General features: G+C 38.2%; 1 protein-coding gene across 4 annotated transcripts in view; it reads left to right on the plus strand.

Moving 5' to 3' along the window:
* Positions 1–22716, plus strand: part of PCNX4 (pecanex 4) — a 55688-nt gene that overhangs the window by 13852 nt on the left and 19120 nt on the right. Inside the window, exons 2-5 of one of the 4 annotated variants that reach the window (XM_063596080.1) lie at positions 8677–8898; positions 14436–15177; positions 21728–21907; positions 22000–22487. In XM_063596080.1, the coding sequence (XP_063452150.1) occupies positions 14489–15177; positions 21728–21907; positions 22000–22487 (1357 nt within the window). In that variant the 5' untranslated portion in view covers positions 8677–8898; positions 14436–14488. The remainder of the gene's footprint in view (positions 1–8676; positions 8899–14435; positions 15178–21727; positions 21908–21999; positions 22488–22716) is intronic. The other 3 variants (XM_055097654.2, XM_008956997.7, XM_003831641.5) reach the window with 3 other exon arrangements.

Genomic DNA, 22716 nt, shown 5'->3' on the forward strand with positions numbered 1-22716 from the left:
TGCTCCTAAATTTCCTACTTAAAGAGCTGCCTTCTAATTATTAACTGCTGTGGAAAATGCCAATCAGGGAAACTTTTTCTTTTTTAAGAGCTTTATTGAGATGTAATTTACATTCAATACAATTCACCCATTTATAGAATTGTGCAACGCTTACCACAGTCAAGTTTGGAACATTTTCATCACCCCAAAAAGAAACCTTTTACCCTCAGCAGTCACCACCTCCCTCCCCCCATTATCCTTACCCCACCAGCCATAAGCAATTACTAATCTGTTTTCTGTCCCCATAAATTTGCTTATTTTGGACATTTCACATAGATAGGATAATATAATATGTGGCCTTTCGTAACGGGCTTTCACTTAGTGTGTTTTCAAGGTTCAGCCACGTTGTAGAATGTATGAGTACTTCATTCCTTTTTATAGTCTAATTGCATTGTGTGGATATATCACATTTATCCATTCATTGATGGACATTTGGGTTGTTTTCATTTTTTGGCTGTTAGTAATATTTCTTCTATGAATCTTTTGTGTACAGATTTTTGTGTAGACATATATGTTTTTATTTCTGAGTGTATACCTGAGAGTAGAATTACTGGGTTATATGGTAACTCTATGTTTAGCCTTTTGAGGAACTGCTAGACTGTTTTCCAAAGGAGCTGTATCATTTTACATAACCACCAGATATGTTTGAGGGTTCTGATTTCTCCACAGTCTCATGAATACTTATTATTGTCTGCCATTTTTATTTTAGCCAGTCAAGGGGGTTTGAAATGGTACCTCATTATGGTTTCAGTTTGTGTTTTTCTAATGAATAATGATGTTGAGTATCATTTTATATTTTCTGTGCTTATTAACCATTTGTATATGATCTTTGGAGAAATGTCTGTTCAGATCCTTTGCTCAGTTTTTAAAGATTGGATTATTTGATTTCTCATTATTGAATTGTAAGAGTTCTTTATATAGTCTAGCTATAAGTCATATATATATGATTTGCACAAATTTTCTTCCATTCTGTAGGTTGTTTTCACTTTCATGATGGTGAGAACCTTGTTTTTTAAACAGTTTCTCACTTGTCTTGTGAAAGGGTACTGGATACCAACCCTCTCATGCTGGCTTAGCTATCAAAAGCGTCCCATTTTTACACTTTGTAGATTCCTCTTGGACCCACTTTTCTCCAAAGAACCCTCTTCCCCCAAGTTATCCTTCCAGTTCTCTAGCATCAAAACAAAATTCGCTTTCATTTGGCAGTTGTTAGTCCAAACTGCACCATTTTGTAAGCCCTCCAGCATTTTGCAGACCTTGGTCAAAGTGACACATTCCAGGGGAGTTTGGGCTGTGAGAAACATCCTGCCTAACCACCTGACCACAACACACAAGAACATCCTGCTGAGCAAAGGCCCAACTGAAGGAACGTCCCTATCATACCCTGCAACTGGAACAAAGGGCCAAACCACCTGATCATAGGAACATCTTAATATCCTGCCGGGCAGCAAACCAGACATCCCAGACCCCTCCTGCCCATACCTATAAGTCCCCAGGCTGTGAACGGCAGTGGGCTCTGGCATTAAGCTGCTCCCCCCACCTCTGCAGGTTTTTGCAATATACTTGTGTTGCTGTAGAGCTCCCCCCCCCAACCCCCATCTTTCTTTAACTCCCACCTTCCCTTTAAAAAAAACCTAACGGCAATAGCATGGTATGATTCAAAAACTCATTTTGCCACTAACTGACATTGTATCTTGGTTAAGTCACTTAATATCACTGGTTCTCAGGTTTTTTTGTAAAATAAATTAATTTATTTCTAGTAATTCATGTGAGTAGCAGACTTCATTCACCTGATACTTGATTTTTAAAGAAAAGTTTTTCAACCCAGGGAATTTATAGTGGGTGTCAGTCGAGAAAAATGATGTGACAAGTCTCAATCATTTTAGGAGATTTATTTGCCAAAGTTAAGGACGTGCCCGGGAGGCAAGTCTATGTCTTTCTTCGAAGATGATTTTGAGGTCTCCAAATTTAAAGGGGAAAGGGCAGGATGTTGAGAAGTACACAATTGTCATGTAAGAGGTGGGTAGGGGCAAATAGTTATTTATGCCTTTGGCTCAGTGAATCTGCATTTTTTACGTAAGATGACATAAAAGGGGCAGAGGAAAAAATGAGGGGAATCTGCATTTTACATAAGATAACAGACAAAATGGGGTAGGGGAACAATCAAATTTGCATTTATGTCTGGTGGGCCAGGGGTAACTGCACCTGTAAGCTGTCAATTGACATTGCTATGATGAAATTTTAGCTCACTGGGAATTGCCTTGTGGGCAAAATATAGGGGAGGTGTGTAGCTTTTCATCTTGTAGCCATCCTATTTAGAAACCAAAAGTGGGGAGACAGGTTTGCATGACCCAGTTCCCAGCTTGACTTCTTCCCTTTGGCTAAATGAGTTTGGGGTCCCAAAATTTAATTTCCTTTCACATTTCCCTTCTTTTTTCTGTAAAATCTTTTGGAGAAAGCATTTTAAAAGGAAGACGAGTTCCTGGCCTCAGGTTGGTTTTTCCTCCCTTTTTTGAGCTGCTTTCTTATTGCTAGGATGGTTTATTCCTAGAAGTTCAGGTCCCCAGTCTCTAGGAAGGCTCATTTCTAAGAGGTCATGTCCCATGAAGGTTAAAAAAAAAAAAAAATAGGAAGAGGAAAGAAGTAAAAAAGGAAAGGGAAAAAAAAGAAAAAATATATAGGGACCTAGGCCAGATTTATAGCAACAAAAGGAAATCACACCTGGAAGCTGGGTCAGGCTATATTACTGCCTTCTCAATTAGAGCAATTCTCTAGGGAATCATTACCCTAGCCCTTTCAGTTCATTGACATATTTGCAGGCACATAACCATAACAACACTAAGCAGAAACAGGACACAACACAAACTATTATTCCTAATATAAGCAATAAGCTTCTGCCACCAAGTTTCCCAGGATCCAAACCCACCACTCAACTGATTGATTAACGAAGGTTTTGGGTGTGACAGATATCTGGGTTTTCTGGGTTTTCATATCAGTCATAAGTCAGATTATGTTCTTCAATTCATCTGGAATATAAACACAACATTCCATTTTTATGATGGTGCAGGTCCTCCCTTGTGCTGCCGTGAGTCTATGTAAAGCCATACGGTTTTGCAGCACAGCTTTCCTCATAAGCATGACTTCCTTGTTTAGCAAGGAAATACTCATGCAGCTATCATTCAGGACCTTTTGGGAGTAATTCACTAAAGCCTCTATATGCCATATAACATCTTCAGTACCTATCTGTGGTACAAAGATTGAAGCTAAGTGGTCATACCATTAGAATACCAAATGTGTCCAACAAGATTGTAAATGAAAAAGGTTTGCTGGTTTTGGCAGGTCTGAATTACTCGTCCTTGTGCCCAGGCATAACATAGGGAACATTGTCCTAACCACTCTGGAGGTAACCACGGCCATAAGTTAGTGCCACATAGCCAATATGTCCCATTTGGAGCTAGCCAATAAATAACTGATCGTTGGCACCCAATGGGTGGCAAGCCATTCAGTGTCTTGTAATATGATAGTGTGGTCACAGCGTTCTCCAGGTATCCACCCCATATCTCTCGTACTGTTTGGACATAGGTCCTTGGTGTGATTTCTTTGCTCCCAACACAAAGCATTTTGGCTGAGTTGGCCAAATGAAGGGGTGAGCCAGATAAATCAATACCAATTTAAAAGGCCTGTGTAACAAATAATTATTCTTGCTGTACTGTATCCAAATAATTAAGCCAAGTATAGTAAAGCAAACCAGTCCTACCATGACTTGTCATTTAATAAGTGGGAAACTGGAGAGAGAAAATTATGTTTCAAAAACTGTAGCACACCTGTTGTTAAACTCTAGTCTTGCCTAATGTTTTCCAATTTTTATTATTTTCTACAGTTTAAATTCTGATTTTTCTGGCTACAAGTTTCTAAAATAAGTTGTGCTTCCTTAAAGCCCTATGAACTGAAAACTAGATGTTTTATCAGGCGCTGCCTCTAAACCCCCCAACCATCACAGGAGGAAATCTCTTCACTGCTGGCATTGACAACTAATAACTGAGGGTGCCCGGAATCCTTCACCCCATGTCTAGTGAGTCTACGGAACCAGGGTAATTGAGACAATATCTGTTACAGGAATCAACTCCTGGATACATCACACTTGAGTCAAAGCCTGGAAAGCTGAGGAAGCAACCCCTGAGAGCCCAAAGGAACGTCCTAAATATAATGGAAATTATTTACTACGCCTTGTGGGAACTGCTTTACTCTACTATTTGCAGTAGGACTATATACTATAGCACCCTCAGGGTGGAATATCTGACAGGGAATCTCAATTGCTGTAGCATTTTGCTTAATTATTATCCTTAGAGCAGGAATAACTGTTACTAACAAAAGATAATATGTGGGCCTTTCCAAACATGTGCCTCTGCCTCTCATTAGGTAGGGAATGTTGTTTGTATCTCAACCAATCAGGCCTAGTAAGAGACTGCTGAAAAACTTAAAGGTCTAAAAAGCTAAGGGAATACCAAAACAACCAGACAGATTCTTGGTTTGGGAGCAGAATCATAGCATGGGTCACCCCATTCCTGGGCCCTCTCCTAATGATATGCCTAGGACTAATGTTCTTACCCTGCCTAATTAACCTTTTTCAAAGATTTTTAGCTGACAGACTCATGACCATTTCACAGACAACTACCCAAAAATCTACAGTGTTATTTCTGCAGTCAATCCAAGACCCAAAAACTGTCTGTCCCCTTGTCAGCAGGAAGTAGCCAGAAAGAACACACTGCCCCTCGTCATTTTTATAACTACAGGGTCTGGATTGACAGAGCAGGAGTATCACCCTCTTCGACTTCGACGAGGACCATCATTTTAAGTTTCACCTTGATCAAAACCCACCAAAATCCAAAGGGCATCAGCCTTATGGCTAAGGTCAGCATGAACATAAATCACACAACATCTCTGACCAGAAACATTCGAAACCCCTCCCGGACCAGAGACATGCCAGCCCCGAGATAACCTTCCCCCTGGCTGGAGAGATGTCAGCCCCAAGATAACCTCCCTTCTGACCAGAGACATTCCAACCCTACCATAAGCTTCTCACCCATGCAGAAACATTCCAAACCTGTAATAAGTTCTGTCACCAATAAATACTGTAAGTCTGTAAGAGAGAGCTTTCCTGACTGAAATCAGCCAGAAGCCTCTCTCAGGTTTATTCTCCAAAACAAACCTGTCTTTGACTGTTGAGCCACTTTGTATTTCTTTCCTCTTTAACTTACACTGTGACCTTACAAAACACTCTTATTCAAAAACCCTCCAAAAGTCTTGAATTTGAATGAATACCTTTTTATAGATCCAAAGAGATGTTAACGTGCTTGTTCCTTATCAGTCTTTCTTTTCTAGTACTTGGGTAGACTTTCCTTTGGTTGGGGAGCGGGGTGCTTACCATATAACTTGTAAACCAAAGCATGAAATATATGTTTCTGTTTAAACATCAAAAGTCTTTTGCTGGGCACGGTGGCTCACACCTGTAATCCCAGCACTTTGGGAGGATGAGGCGGGTGGATCACCTGAGGTCAGGAGTTCAAGACCAGCCTGGTCAACATGGTGAAACCCCGTCTCTGCTAAAAATACAAAATTAGCTGAGCGTGGTAGTGCATGCCTGTAATCCCAGCTACTCCGGAGGCTGAAGCAGGAGAATCGCTTGAACCCGAGAGGCGGAGGTTGCAGTGAGCCGAGATCATGCCATTGTACTCCGGCCTGGGCAACAACAGCGAAACTCCATCTCAAAAAGAAAAAAAAAAAAGAAAGAAAAGACTCCAGAATTTAGCTGTCTATCCATGGCATGGCATTCGGTTAAGATTCCATAGAGTATTTTCCGGATTATAATGGTAGCTATCTTTGCATCTCTGGATTCCTACTGGTACCCTCAACAGATAGCACTTGGCTATCAAAAAAACTTCATGTATGCATACTTTTTAGAATTGCTCTAGTAGTAGCAAGTGATTTTTATCCAGAGCAACTGAAAATTAAGTTCTTTCATATCATGCTTTTGAGTACTTAAGTGTAGGCCAGTTTGTTTTCTTTTCCAGGTATAACATTTTCCGTTTTCCAAATTACTAAATTTGGTAATGCTTGGAAATGTAAAACTTTGGTATATTTCCTTGCAGATTTTGTAAAATACTTTTTAGGAATATGAATGAATACATTGTATTTATTACTGAAAGTTTGTCTAATCATTTTTAAACAAGCAGAAATTAGTTTTTCTTGATAAGTTTAATTTTGTTTAGGTTATTTGTAAATTAACTTTATGTTTCTTGCTTAATAATGAAAATTGAAAGAATTCCAGAATTGCTTCTACCAAAAACAGTTATTTGAAGGGAAAATGAAATTTACTGGATTGTAACCTTTGGGTTAGAGAGAGCAGTATTATTACTGAGCACATTGTAGGTACTCAGAAGTTTGTAACTAAAAGTTGAAATTGTGGGAAGTAATAATTTATCTTTTAGCTGTTTCTTCATAGAAGGAAGAGTAACACATTTGGCCTATATTTAACAACTATCAAAATTTAAATATTTAATCTTTTCTAGCATCTTCTAACAGTGCTTTAAGAAAAAGGTAATGGTCAGGTGCAGTGGCTCATGCCTGTAATCCCTAATTCCAGCACTTTGGGAGGCTGAGGCAGGCAGATCTCTTGAGGTTAGGAGTTCGAGACCAGCCTGGCCAACATAGTGAAACACTATCTCTACTGGGGAAAAAAAAAAATTAGTCAGAGGTGGTGGCTCATACCTTTCGTCCCGGCTACTTGGTAGGCTGAGGCACAAGAATCGCTTGAACCTAGGAGGCAGAGGTTACAGTGATCCAAGATCATGCTACTGCACTCCAGTCTGGGTGACAGACTGAGACTCTGTCTCAAAAAAGAAAAGGAAAGAAAAGGACAAAGTAACAGGAAAAAAAGAAAACCGTCATGTCAAAGAGCTAATGCCCTTCATATATGAAAAGTTCTTCCAAATTCATAAGAAAAATGTTCAAAAATGATCACTTCAATAGAAAAATAGGCAAAGGACATGAGCCAATTTACAAAAAAAAAATAGCATTTTTCTGTACACACACACGCGCCCAAACATAAATACATACTTGTAATTAATTTTGTTTTTTAATTTTTGAGACGGAGTTTCACTCTTGTCGCCTAGGCTGGAGTGTAATCGCGCCATCTTGGCTCACTACAACCTCTGTCTCCCAGGTTCAAGTGATTCTCCCGCCTCAGCCTCCCAAGTAGCTGGGATTACAGGCACCCACCACCATGCTTGGCTGACTTTTGTATTTTTAGCAGAAATGGGGTTTTGCCATGTTGGCCAGGCTGGTCTTGAACTCCCGACCTCAGGTGATCTGCCCACCTCAGCCTCTCAAAGTGCTGGGATTACAGGCATGAGCCACCGTGCCCTCCGTAATTAATATTCTTAAACCATATTCATGAAACAATAATAGGATTTTGAGGACTCAGCTCTGATTTGTTAAATCTTGCCCAAATTCCTGTCTAAGGGGCCTAGAGAGTCATGCCCTACAAATCATAAATTCTCATCAGATGGGTTTTATTTAACCCTGTATATCTTGACTTTCCAATCTGACTCTGGCATAACAGGGAAGAAAATAAAAATGTTTTACCCAAAAATATATTTCCTTGCCATACCTTGAAATTGCCCTGCAAAGTCTCTTGTGGGAAAAATCCACATTCTATAATGAGTCCCCTTTCCCCTTTGTTTTCCTTCCTTCCTTTCCAGATCCAAGAGATAATCAACTAACAGTCAGGCACCCTTTTAAGTCTGATAAGAAATATTTTACCACCTGCTCTCTGAAGTCTGCTCTCTGAGAGCTTCCTCTGCACAGTGAAACTTGGTCTCCACAATCCTTCATCTTAACCTGAACATTTCTTTTCTGTTGATCCCAGGTCTTCAGATAAGCTCATCCTATTGTCAACCAGAAAATGTTTAAATTTACCTATAGTCTGGAAGCCCCTACTTTGAGTTGTCCCGCCTTTCTAAACCAGACCAATGTATTTCTTAAATGTATTCGATGTCTTATGCCTCCCTAAAATATATAAAACTAAGCTGTACCTTAGCCACCTTGGGCACATGTTCTGAGGACCTCCTGAGGGCTGTGGTCACTCATATTTGGCTCAGAATAAATCTCTTAAAATATTTTACATAGTTCGGCTTTTTTCATCGACAATTTCATAAAAAGGAACACTCAGATTAAAGAAGAGCTCTCAGAAGTTAAAAAAATGAGCAAAGATTTGATAAATTTCCACAGATCTATTAAAGATAGTCTCCTGAAAGTACAACAAAAATATAGTTGAGACAAGTGCCTCAGTGCAGAAGTACTCCTTAATATCACCTCACCTGTTATGATGACTACTATCAAAAAAACAAAAGAGTGTTGGTGAGGATATGGAGGAATTGGAACCCTTGTATGCTGGGTGGGAATGCAAAATTCTGCAGCCACTATCTATGCCAAAACAGTATGGAGGTTTCTCAAAATATAAAAATAATAATTAAAAAAAGAGCTACCATATGATCTAGCAATTTTGCTTTTGGGTATTTATACAAAATAATTGAAATCAAGATAAAAGTGATAGTTGCTCTCCCATGTTTATTGCAGCATTATTCAACTTAAATGTCCATCAACAGATAAATGGTTAAAGAAAATGTGGTATAGACATACAACGGACTATTATTCAGCCTTAAAAAAAAGGAAACCATGCCATATGTAACAACAGATGAACCTTGAAGGCATTATGTTAAGTGAAGTAAGCCAGTCACAGAAGGACAACTACTACATTCCACTTATGTGAGGTATCTAAAATAGACTAACTCTAAATCAGTGAGTAGAATGGTGATTGCCAGAGAATGGGGGGAGGGAAAATAGGGAGTTGCTATTCAACAGGTATGAAGTTTTAATTATGCAAGATGAACAAGTTCTAGAGATCTGTTCTACAACATTGTGCCTGCAGCTGACAACACTGTATTGTACACTTAAATATTTAACAGTAGATCTCATGTTAGTGTTCCTACCACAATAAAAAATCAAAATCCTAACAATACAGGAAAAAAGAGGGATTCAATAAATGAAATCAACCAATCAATAAAAATAATATGATAGATTTAAAAAAAACTTAACAAAAATCAGTCACTACAACGTCTCAAAATTTTTTTGTTGAACTTAGAGAAATATATATTTAATCCAAAAATGTGGCCACTTTTTGTTGTTTTTTTGTTTAACAGATTTTTAGTATGGTGTTATGTATGTCTGAGTTACATACAGTTTTGGTAACTAAGAATTCCTCTCAGTACGTTGCCAAATTGATCTGTTTCTTACTCTTGTGAGTAATGTGTAACAAATATGACTCCCAAATAAAGCAACATTTCTGTGGCTATTTTGTTGGCCCACTTTCAGAGTAGTATGTGAAGAAAGCCTATGGCTTAAATTAGTGTTGTGATGTCATCTTTATCCCTTAAGTTCTCTTTTCACAGTTTTGTTTTTTTCCTAAGTCTTCAGCCGTTTTTTATTTGAATATTGTAGAGGTGGCATCCATACCAATGCATCAGTTCTTCTGGGAATTAATAGTCTTTCAGAACTATGTGCCAAATTCTCACTTGGGGAGTACATTTTAGTTATTGTGAATTTGTTTTCTATGCTAGTAATTCAGTTTGGCATTTAGAAGATTTCTCTGTATAAATGAAACTGTTGCCTCCTACAAATAAAGTATTTTCAAATTCTTAAATATTTTTAAATGTTCCAGGATGTGTAATTTAAATGTCAAAGGGTACCAGTGAATCGTAATTGTCTTTATACTTCCTTAATGAGTTGTTAAATACTCTTTAATCCTTAAAAAGAAAATAGAAACACCCATACTTTAAATCAGTTTTTAGGTCTGATATGCTTGCTACCTGTCAAATTTCTCCGATAGTTTTTTCCTTGTGTACCTCTGTTCATGACATTCCTCCTTAACTGGCATACCCTTTCAGTTCCTGGTTTGGCTCAATCTTTAAGATCCTGATGGAAACCCAGGCCAGTGTTTCTTAAAGTAGTTTCCATAAAACATTAGTTACATGATCTGTTACTAGATATCATGGGAAAAATGGGTTCCAAGGTCAAATAAGTTTGGAAAAGTCAAATGACACATTTTAAGCAGACTTGCAGAAGTGTTTTTTAATTTCAAAGATCTCAAAGGCTTTAGTCTGCTGATATCCATTGTGACTCTTCAAGATGACAGTATAGTCTATAATTTTTCAAACTGCCCTGACCACAGACCCCTTTTCAAGATATATTCTGTGGGATATATGATCTTGTATCTTTCAGCCTTTTAAAAATAGTTCATTAAAATAAATCACCATATCAGTGTCCTCTCCCATGCTTCTTAGGCTTCTTGAGGGAACATACATTCTCTTTGTGCTTCTTGGTCTGCTTTCACTCAATTCTTGATTTCTCCCACTTTATTTTGCTTCTTATGCCTACTGTTCTACCTCTGCCCTTCTTTCTCAGTATGAACTAGTTCCTGCTTTGCTGATGATGGAGATTAAAGCATAGTAAGGGACAGGGAGCAAATTAAAATTGGACTTCTGACATCTTAAAATTCTCCAGTCATTTCCTCCACAGGAGAAACCCAGCCATATTTCTCTTTAGGCTCATCCTGCTCCTGTGTCGCTTTGTGATATATTGATCTAGGCAGAATCTTCCCTGAGCCAGTAATACTATGAATAGATAGCATTATTCCGTAAAAAATAAGTATAGATACTTTCCAAACATTTTAAAACTGAATAAACAGTTTATGGGCTTACTGTTTTGAGTAGAGTAGGATATGCTGCAAGTTTTTGAAAATGGTAAATACGGCCTGGCGCAGTGGCTCACGCCTGTAATTCCAGCATTTTGAGAGGCCGAGACGGGCAGATCATGAGGTCAGGAGTTCAAGACCAGCCTGACCAACATGGTGAAACCCCGTCTCTACTAAAAATACAAAAATTAGTTGGGTGTGGTGGCACACAACTGTAATCCCAGCTACTCAGGAGGCTGAGGCAGGAGAATTGCTTGAACCCAGGAGGCGGAGGTTGTGGTGAGCTGAGATCACGCCACTGCACTCCAGCCTGGGTGACAGAGCAAGACTCCATCTCAAAAAAAAAAAAAAAAAAAAACTAAAATGGTAAATACTCCCAGCTTCTGTTTAAGACAGCAATATGTCATATTTTCCAATTTTAATTGTCTTATTTAAGCTATGTCTTTAAAGTATTACATGCTTCTCCATGGAAAGGTATTTTGCTAAATATGGTGAATCAAGAATCTCAAGATGTGGCCTCTGTATTCATCTGTTTTCACACTGCTGATAAAGACATACCCAAGACTGGGTAATTTATAAAGAAAAAGAGGTTTAATGTACTCACAATTTCTCATGGCTGAGGAGGCCTCATGATCATGGTGGAAGGTGAAAGGCATGTTTTACATGGCAGCAGACGAGAGAAAATCAGAACCGAGTGGAAGGGGTTTCCCCTTATAAAACCATCAGGTCTCGTGAGACTTATTCACTACCACAAGAACAGTACGGGGGAAACCACCCCCATGATTCAATTATCTCCCACCAGGTCCCTCCGACAACACATGGGAATTATGGGAGCTACAATTCAAGATGAGATTTGGGTGGGGAAACAGCCAAACCATATCAGCCCCTATGCCAAATAACATATTATTAGTAGAAGTTACTCAGAGAAATGCCGTATACTAATACGTGTTACAAGGTGAGTATAGGTTGAGTATCCTTTATTCAAAATTCTTGAGACCAGAAGTGTTTTGGATTTGGGGTTTTTTCCCCAGATTTTGGAATGTTTGCATTATACCAATTATGCATTTGAAATCCAAAAATCAGAAATGCCCTACTAAGCATCTCCTTTGGGCATCATGTTGGCACTTAAAAACTTTCAGCTTTTGGAGAATTTTGGATATTCAGATTTGTGATGCCTAACCTGTAGTATGTAGAACAAGCAGTGGTTTTGGAATACAGAGAGAAGAGATACTCAGCTAGACCAAACTGCTCTGCAAAATTTTCAGAAATGTCTTAAAAGTTATTTAAAGTTACCAATTAGGGAAGGGAGGACATCATCCTAGGCAAAGGAGAGAGCATGAGCTCAGTGGTACCCAGCAAGAAAAACACAGAATGTATTTACAGGGTGTGTGAGGTTGACAGTTCTGGAGGACATTTGGTAATTTGAAGAGATGTTAAATGTTACAGATAAAATACACATAGCTTAGTTAATATTCCTTCCGAAACTTTTTATACATACGCAAACCATATACAGCCATCTATATATATAGGTGTGTGTACTCTTTTTTTTGGATACAAATGGAATCAGTAGTGTGTTTATTTTTCAGTATATCATGGGCAGCTTTCCATGTTTCTACAATAATAACACTTCAGGTACTGCACTGTTTGGAATATAATCATAGATGATTTCATCAAGTGAATGAAAACATTTAAACAAAACTTTACAAAAGGCCCAGAAATACTAAAAGGGAAATGAATAGGGATACTAACATTCAGATAGATAATCTGGTTTATAAAGTGTCTTTACTTTCCTTCCCAGCAAGCCACCCTACCTTGTTTCCAAGTTATCTCAGTAGAGCCAGAAGGGCCAACTTTTACCTAACTCCTTGGGGAAATTTCAGGCACATCCACATTCTTCAAAATCCAGTCTATCCCTCCAAGTTCATTTTCCTGTCTGATGGCATCTTCCATAGATAACTTGTGTCAGAATGCTTATCCCCTCCCACAAGAGTGTGACCTTCCTTACCCATTGGCTTCTATAAGACAATTACAGTGGAATATCGTACACTGAGCCTGACGTCAGTGCAGGAGACAAGCTCGTACGGAGGGGAAGGAGGCACTCTTTCCATTCCCTAAGATTGACCCGTAGACCACTAAGGTTCGATTTGGCCCTGTAGTTCTGTTATTTTGTGAGTATAGTCATCCCTTGGTATCTGTGAAGAAGAGATTCCAGGACCTCCCTCATATACCAAAATCCAAGGATGTTCAAGTCTCTGATATAAAATGGTATCATATATGCGTATAACCTACGCACTTCCTCCCTGTACTTTAAATCATCTCTAGATTACTTAAAATACCTAATACTATGTAAATGCTATATAAATAGCTATACTTTATTATTTAGGGAATAATAATGGGAAAAAAATCTGTACATGTTCAGTACAGATACAGTTATTTTCCTGACTATTTTCTGTCTGTGGTTGGTTGAATCCATGAATGCAGAATCCACAGACACGGAGGGCCAGCTGTACTTGCAGGGCTCTCATGTGAGTAAAAGCTGTGATTCATTCTATGCGGAACTAAGACCAATGACTGGAAGATGTAAGAAGATAGATGTTTACAATTTTAAAAACTCCATAGAGGTATAACAAAGAGGTGATCTAAGGTACTAATTCTTAAAGGTGACCCCCAAACTTTGCATGCTGCCCCAAATTTCTCTCCAGAATTGATATTGGTTAGGTAGAACTGAATAGAGGAAAGATTATTTTTAAACTGACTGGAAGAAAGGCTATTTTAAGATGGCTTTAAATTTAATTTTTCCTTTCTAGCCTAACATGATCCACAAAGTAATACTTTGCTAGCTGGTTTTGTGTAGGGTAACTGTTTTTCAGAATAAGTTGCAAGGAATAGGGAAAAGTTGAACTGAAGATAACCTATATTATTTTATACTTAGATTTATATGGCTATTGAATAAAAGTAGCCTAAATTGATTTGAATTGAAAGTATTGGCATTTTGAACGTTCTGTTGACCTCAGAATTTAAATATGTGAGTTAAAGTCTAATTCCAAAGGTTAGATTATAAATTAATAAAGAATATGATTTTTAAAAAAATAAAAAACAAGGCTGAGCACAGTGGCTCATGCCTGTAATCCCAGCACTTTGGGAGGCAAGGCAGGAGGAACACTTGAGCCCAGATACTCAAGACCAGCCTGGATAACATGGCAAAACCCCATCTCTACAAAAAATAAAAAATTAGCCAGGCATAGGGGCATGTGCCTATAGTCCCAGCTACTCAGGAGGCTAAGGTGGGAGGATCACTTGAGCTTGGGAGGTCAAGGCTGCAGTGAGCTGTGATCAGAGTACACTCCAGCTTGGGTGACAGAGTGATACCCTCTCTCAAAAAATAAAATAACTGAGCATATTGGTTTTGTTTATAAAAACTGGCAACTTAGTGTCAAGTATGTGCCAGAAAGGGGTCTGAGAAGTACAGTTATAAATCCTACCCTTGAAGGAAGTGAGGAGATGAAATAGTAATGTGAGGTTTTTCCTCATAGGTTTTAAATATGACATTTTCAAACAGTGACTTCTTTTAATTTTTATTTTTTAGAAACTGCTGTGTTACAGAAAAGCATGTGACTTTCAGAATAATCCCGAGTGAGGATGAGTCCAGATGTGCCTCTACTGAATGATTACAAGCAGGACTTCTTTCTGAAGCGCTTTCCACAGACTGTTCTTGGAGGCCCTCGATTCAAATTAGGCTACTGTGCCCCTCCTTACATATATGTTAATCAAATTATTCTTTTTCTAATGCCATGGGTTTGGGGTGGAGTCGGAACACTTTTGTACCAGTTAGGCATCCTGAAAGACTATTATACAGCAGCACTTTCAGGTGGATTAATGCTTTTTACTGCATTTGTCATCCAGTTCACAAGTTTATACGCCAAAAACAAATCAGCAACAGTAGAAAGAATACTAACCACGGATATCTTAGCAGAGGAGGATGAGCATGAATTTACCAGTTGTACTGGTGCTGAGACTGTCAAATTTCTCATTCCTGGCAAGAAATATATAGCCAATACAGTTTTTCATTCTGTTCTTGCTGGATTAGCGTGTGGTCTTGGAACATGGTATCTGCTCCCAAATAGAATAACCTTGCTGTATGGCAGTACAGGAGGCACTGCTCTACTATTCTTCTTTGGATGGATGACATTATGTATAGCAGAATATTCTTTAATTGTAAACACAGCTACAGAGACTGCGACTTTCCAAACACAGGATACTTATGAAATTATTCCTCTTATGAGACCTCTTTATATTTTTTTCTTTGTTTCTGTGGATCTGGCACACAGGTAAAAACCTACCAAATACTTTGTAACTAACTTTGTTTTTAAGTATACAGAGTAAGAGAGCTTTCCTTTTAGTGTTACAAAAAAATGAATCCATGGATTAAAAATCATCAAACCACTGGGTGACAGGTTATTTTGATAATTATTCTTTTAGGATTAATCTCTGTAAAACATACTAAAGCAATAGTTAAAACTTATTAAAGAGTTTTTTTTAAAAACCCTTTTTGAGATAAGGAACTTTTCAATTTTGTGTTTCACTTTAAATAAGGAGCTTTGAGTTTTTAAGATAGCCTGGTTGAAACCTGTGTAAGGAGATGGAACTTTCCTGTGGGGGGAAAGAAGAAATTAAAATTTATACATATAAATATTATATACAGATTGAATGAATTTAAGACAAATACAAAATTTATTTCTAATTTTGTGATAGCAACAATAGTAGAAGTAATACTGATTTTTTTTATGTTTTTTTTTTTTAATTATACTTTAAGTTTTAGGGTACATGTGCACATTGTGCAGGTTAGTTACATATGTATACATGTGCCATGCTGGTGCGCTGCACCCACTAACTCGTCATCTAGCATTAGGTATATCTCCCAATGCTATCCCTCCCCCCTCCCCACCACAGTCCCCAGAGTGTGATATATATTGATTTTTTAAAAACCAACTTGTTACAGAAGAAAAGTAGAAAACAGTTTTTTTTGACAGACATAATTGTTCACAAAATTGTTTGATAACCCGTTTTACTTGCCTTTTCAAGTTTGACTTTTCTTTCTTCGTCTCCATAGATTGCAGCTTTCTTTTCTTAGGTTAGTGTCCAGGTAGAAATGTTCAGCATGTTATGGACTGAATATTTGTGTCTCTCCAGAATTCATATATTACAGTCTTAAACCCCAATGTGATGGTATTTTGAGATGAGGCCTTTGGGAGGTAATTAGGTCATGAAGGTGGGTCCTTGGTATGATGGGACTAGTCCCCTTATGAGAAGAGGTACCAGAGAGCTTGATCTGTCCCTCTCTGTGCCATCTAAGGACACAGCAAAAATGTGGCCACCTGCAAGTCAAAGAAGAGAGCTCTCATCAAAACCTGACCATACTGGCAGCCTGATCTTGGTCTTCCGGCCTTCAGAACTGTGAGAAAGTAAATTGATGTTGTTTAAGCCACTCAGCTCATGGCATTTTTTTATGGCAGCCCATGCTGATTAAGATTTTGCTACCAAGAAGTGGGATGCCTTTGTACCAAATACCTAAAAATGTGGAAATGGCTTTGTAACTGTTGGTAATGGGTAGAGGCTGAAAGAGGTTTTTTTGTTTGTTTCTTTGTTTTGTTTTGTTTGAGATGGAGTCTTCACTCTGTTGCCCAGGCTGGAGTGCAGTGGCACAATCTTGGCCCACTGCAACCTCCGCCTCCTGGCTTCAAGTGATACTCCTCCCTGAGCCTCCTGAGTAGCTGGAATTACAGACATGCGCCACCATGCCCGGCTAATTTTTATATTTTTAAATAGAGACAGGGTTTCGCCATGTTGGCCAGGCTGGTCCCAAAGTCCTGACCTCAAGTGATCCACCCGCCTCGGCCTCCCAAAGTTCTGGGATTACAGGCTTGAGCCATCATGCCCAGACAAGGGTTTTGATGTGCATGCTAGAAATATGGACATTAAGGGTGATTCTGATGAAGTCTGAAGTCCCCTGAACCCAGAGGAAAGGCAGTCTTTGTTACAAAGTGTCAAAGAACTTAGCTGAACTGTGTCCTAGTGTTTTGTGGAGCCATGAAGTTGGATACCTATGTAAGGAGAGTTCAAAGCAGTGTTGAAAGGAGCAGTTGGCTTCTCCTGTTTCTAGTAAAATGTGAAAGGAGAGAGATGGATTGAAGAAGGGATTGTTAAGCAAGAGAAGGAACCAGAACTTGAAGATTTGGAAAATTTTCAGCCTGGATTATCCATATTGTAAAATATGAGAAAGCATATTCTGAAGAGAACACCTAAAGTGTGGGGCTGGACTGTCCCTCAGTAAAGAGCTTTTGGTATTATGTGAGTAGAAACACTGCCAGTTTGAATTGAAGTGGTTGGAGACAGGAAGTAATGAAGGCCGACAGTTGAACTTCTTGGATTTGACGGGATGTAATGATAGAACTGTTCAGCTACAAAAGTGCAGTATTCTTCAAGAAAAGGGGAAAATTATGCCAAAGGTGATTTAAGGGTCTTGAGGGCTACCACCTGTTTCATCAAGTCAGCTAGCCTCTACCCAAAGCCTCGGGAGCAGAACTGAACTTCAGAGCCACAGAAGCAGGACCCTCACCTAGAGCACTGGCGGTGACCTGCCACCCCAGTGGCCTGGTGGGCAGAGTATGGAACCAAACAGAATTATTCTCAAGCTCTAAGATCTAATGGAATTTGCCTTGCTAGGTTTTGACTTCCTTGGGATCATCACCCTTTTTTTCCTGTTTCTCCTATTGGAGTGGGGATGTCTCTTCTATACCTGCCCTACCCTTAGATTTTGGAAGCACGTAACTCATCTGATTTCACAGATTCACAGCTGGAGAGGAATTTTGCCTCAGGATGGATTGTACCTAGGTTTCATCCATATCTGATTTAGATGAGACTTTGAATTTTAGCCATCAGAGTTAATGCTAGAATGAGTGAAGACTTTGGGGGATATGGGGATGGAATGAATGTCTTTTGCATTTGAATTTGGAAAGGACATGAGTTTTGAGGGGCCAGGGATGGAATGTTATAGACTAATTGTGTTCCCTCAAAAATGTTTATGTTGAAGCCCTAACCCCCAATGTGTTGGTATTTGGAGATGGGCCTCTGGGAGGTAGTTTATGAAGGTGAGACCCTAGTCTGATAGGATTAGTGCCCTTAGGAGAGATGCCAAAGAGCTTGATGTCTCTCTTTTTGCCACATAAAGACACAGCAAAAAGGCAGCCATGTGTAAGCCAGGAAGAGAGTCCTCACCAGAACCTGACTATACTGGCAGCCTGATCTTGTACTTTTGTAGCCCCCAGAACTGTTAGAAAATAAATTTCTGTTGTTTAAGCCACTCAGTCTATGATATTTTGTTATGGCAGCCCAAGCTGATTAAGACAAGGCATTTTAAAATATTTAGTCAGTTTGGGCACTGAAACTGACCTCTCCTTGGGTGTCTGTTTGCAGTTTCTTAACTTTTAGTCTCTTCTAGTTACACTACATTTATGAACCAGAGGACAATGTAATGCCCATGTAATTCTTCACCTAATCAAAAACGTAAGGGGAGGATTAATCAACAGGAAATCCATTTATAATTGGTTTTTTAATACCTCTACCATTTACTGACTATAAAATATATTCCAGTTAAATACTTGATTTTGAAAAGTTAGCATTAAAATTGAGTTTAAATGTGTGTATACACGTGATTGCCTTTAAAATATTTAAATTTATAAGGTGGTTATTTTCAGAATACAAATTCTTGAGTTACTGTCTCCGTATCCCATTTCTGAGATCAGAAATTGAATGCCTGATGTAATCTTTGGATTCAAAATGATGTCCTAGGTTCTTTAATTTTAAAAAAGAATCTTTTAATTTGGTTTTCCTGACATTCTGCATTATTCATTTCTAAAAGTACATAAAAGGTTTTTTACTAAAATCTTGTTGGATTTAATATATAGTTTTAATGTTTAAGATTTGATAATTACAAAGAGTTTTTTGTTTTTGTTTATCTGTAACTAAAAAGACAAAGCCAGTCCCCACATCTATTTTTAAAGAAGAAAATGACTAGTTTATCCAGAAAAATCACCTCCAGTTTCACTTTTGATTAAGGAAATAATAGAATTGAGATCATCTCTAGACAATAGGTGTGATACTGCCGCCAAATGATGTATGAAATGCATGGACTCTTCAAATTTGGACAGTTGTCAGATAAATTGTTTCTTAATTTCAGAAGATATGAAAGGGAGCAGAAGAGGCGAACCCCGCAGTGTAGTAATATTTTCCTTCCCCATTCTTTACCTAGTACAGTTGTATAATAATACTTTTAAATGACTTCTTCTGTGCATTTTAATTTTTATCAAAGGCAGACATTAAATCTACAATGCTTAGCTCAGACACTCAGGAATTGTTTGAATGAATGATACACATTTATATCATCTTAGCCACTGTAGAAAACATCTTTTTTCTTGGCATGTGGATCTTAGTGAGTGTGCAGAATTTGAAACATTTTTATAGCTGTTAGGTTCCAAACTAAGTTTTCATCTTAAAAACTGAGATTTTTTTTTACCTTAGAAAATTTCTATTACATTATCAGAAGTATTAGAATTTAAATTATCAGAAGTATTATAATTTAAATGTTTTTCCATATTAAAGAATTAACCACAATAATGATCCATTTGGAGCTAAGTCCTATATACAGGAGAATAATCACAATGTTTGATTACTTCAATTATGTTATCCTTGTATACGAATACTTTACTTTGCCATTGCTTATTGTTAAAGGACCAAAAGAGATTTAGGGGTAGAATCTAGTTTTGATAAAAGGTTTTATGAGCATACATTATTTTTACACAAATTATCCTATCCTTGATAGAGGAGTGTTGTCTTGGGGGAAAAAAAAGTGTACCAATCTACATGTTTTCCTTGACCTTCCTGCGGCTTACTATTTATGTGTGGTTTGATTTTCTTGATTTTTTGTTACTTGAATGGTTTCTACTCAAAATGAAATGAATTTTATTTTAACAAAGTATTGTCCTCTAATTTAGCAACACATTGTTAATGTTGTGCTCATTAATTCTCTGCTCATAAAAATTTGGTCCAGGCGCAGTGGCTCACGCCTATAATCCCAGCACTTTGGGAGGCCGAGGCGGGCGGATAACGAGGTCAAGACATCGAGACCATCCTGGCCAACATGGTGAAACCCCATCTCTACTAAAAATACAAAAATTAGCTGGGCGTGGTGGCGTGTGCCTGTAGTCCCAGCTACTGGGGGGCTGAGGCAGGAGAATCACTTGAACCCGGGAGGCAGACGTTGCAGTGAGCCGAGATTGCGCCACTGCACTCCATCCTGGGGACAGAGCAAGACTCTGTCTCAAAAACAAAACAAAACAAATTTGAAGGGCATACATTATGAGGCAGAGCACATTAGTTGGCATAGTCCTGACATCTGTGTGAGCAAACATAAAATGCCGTTACTATATTATATCCATAATTGCTATACATTTGCTTTGGGGCTGTCAACATATTCTTAAGTGGATAATTATTTCAGAAATTGTCTTATTATTATTACTACTACTACTATTTTGAAACGGAGTTTCGCTCTTGTTGCCCAGGCTGGAGTGCAATCGCGCAATCTCGGTTCACTGGAACCTCCGCTTCCCAGGTTCAAGCGTTTCTCCTGCCTCAGCCTCCCTGGTAGCTGGGATTACAGGCACCCACCACCACACCCAGCTAATTTTTGTATTTTTAGTAGAGATGGGGTTTCACCATGTTGGCCAGGCTGGTCTCGAACTCCTGACCTCAGGTGATCGGCCCGCCTTGGCCTCCCAAAGTGCTGGGATTACAGGTGTGAGCCACTGCGCCTGGCCCCAGAAATTGTCTTTCTCCTCAACTTGGATTTCCCGTAGTTTGGGTATTCAAGTACAATTATGCTATAAGTTTTGGGATTTAGTTGTCTCTTTTGAATGTTATCTTTGGAACCCCAGAAGTACTCTGACCTTATTGGTCTCTGGACACAGTGTTTACTAGCATTATTTTTAAAAATTTTGTAATATATTGATAATGTTTGTACTCTGTGCTTTAAAATTAAATTATTTGAAGCAGTTTGATGATGGTACATTTAACTGTTAAGTGCTGTGCCAAGTTTGAGTTTCTCCACTTAAGGTAGAAGTAGTCACTACTTTATGAGGAGATTGTCATGTGCAAGTTTGTGTTCTCAGATTCATACCACTGCTTATACAAAATGGAAGTGTTGTAAATGCTAGTTAAGTTCTTAGGTTAAGCTGCAGAGATACAGTCATAACCTGAGTTGCTCATTTCTGATATTAACCGTTCTAATGTTAAATTCTGGGTCCTGGGAGCGGGACAGTACAAGACAAAGAGGAAGAGAAGAGCTTTCCCTCTTTCTTAGCTGCTAATGTATGAATGTGAGTAAGGCTTTGACTTTCCAAAGTTACTTGAAATTTTAAATTATAAAATTTTAAAACTCTGAAGAATCATTGGTAGAATTTCAGCCAATGTAGTAGTTTAGACATTTAGGGGAGAAATGTTTTTGCTCTGGCCTCAGTTGTTCAGTTTTACAAATTCCTGTATTCAATTTTCTTACTACTCAGTGATGGCTTTTAATTACTTCCTCCTCCTTTGCACATTTGAATTAACATATTGTATAGGGGTAGTTGCTGATGTAGAAGGACACTTGTCACAATTTGTATGTATTGATCATTTGTAAGTTGGGACTAAGACTTTTCTGTGGTGTGTGTGTGTGGTTTTTTTTTTTGGAAGGGAGTGTGTTGTTATTCTGTGTTGCTTTGCTTTTTCTTAAAAGATCCTCTTCTATATATTTCGTGTGATTTAAATGTTCTTTTTTTTATATAGGTTTATGGTAAATATGCCAGCTCTAGAACACATGAATCAGATTTTACACATCTTGTTTGTATTTTTACCCTTTCTGTGGGCACTTGGGACTCTGCCCCCACCCGATGCACTTTTCTTATGGGCAATGGAGCAGGTTTTAGAGTTCGGCCTTGGAGGCTCATCTGTGTCAACCCACTTACGGTATTTATTTTTAAATATTGATGTTATATGTAACATTCTTAAAGAACATTTTTCTTTTCAAGTAAATATTTTTTTCTTTTTTTTCTGTACAGGTTATTAGTAATGTTCATCATGTCTGCTGGAACAGCTATAGCATCATATTTCATTCCGAGCACTGTTGGTGTGGTTCTTTTCATGACTGGATTTGGTTTCTTGCTGAGTCTGAACTTAAGTGATATGGGTCACAAAATTGGAACCAAATCTAAGGATTTACCCAGTGGTCCAGGAAAACATTTTTCATGGAAGGAATGCCTTTTCTACATCATTATATTAGTCTTGGCTCTTTTAGAAACTAGTTTGCTTCATCACTTTGCTGGCTTCTCACAGATTTCTAAAAGCAATTCCCAGGCTATTGTGGGCTATGGTTTGATGATATTACTTATAATACTGTGGATACTTAGAGAAATTCAGAGCGTATATATCATTGGAATTTTCCGAAATCCCTTTTATCCGAAGGATGTGCAAACTGTGACTGTATTCTTTGAGAAGCAAACTAGGCTCATGAAGATTGGTATTGTCAGACGGATTTTGCTAACTTTAGGTAGGAAGATAAAGTTTATTAACCTTGTGTTACAAATCATATCCTGGAAGTATTCAAAAACGTTACTGAATTCCCATATTTGTGTGGTATTATACCATATGCAAGTGTTTGTTCTTTTATGTTATGGTTTTTTGTTTATTGGCTTTTTAGTTCATTGCTTAAATGTGCTCATAAAAAATGTATATTTGCCAGAATAAAATATGGTAGAAGGAGCTATTTTGCCTTAATT

Source organism: Pan paniscus, chromosome 15, assembly GCF_029289425.2.
Source record: "Pan paniscus chromosome 15, NHGRI_mPanPan1-v2.0_pri, whole genome shotgun sequence".
Classification (NCBI taxonomy): domain Eukaryota; kingdom Metazoa; phylum Chordata; class Mammalia; order Primates; family Hominidae; genus Pan; species Pan paniscus.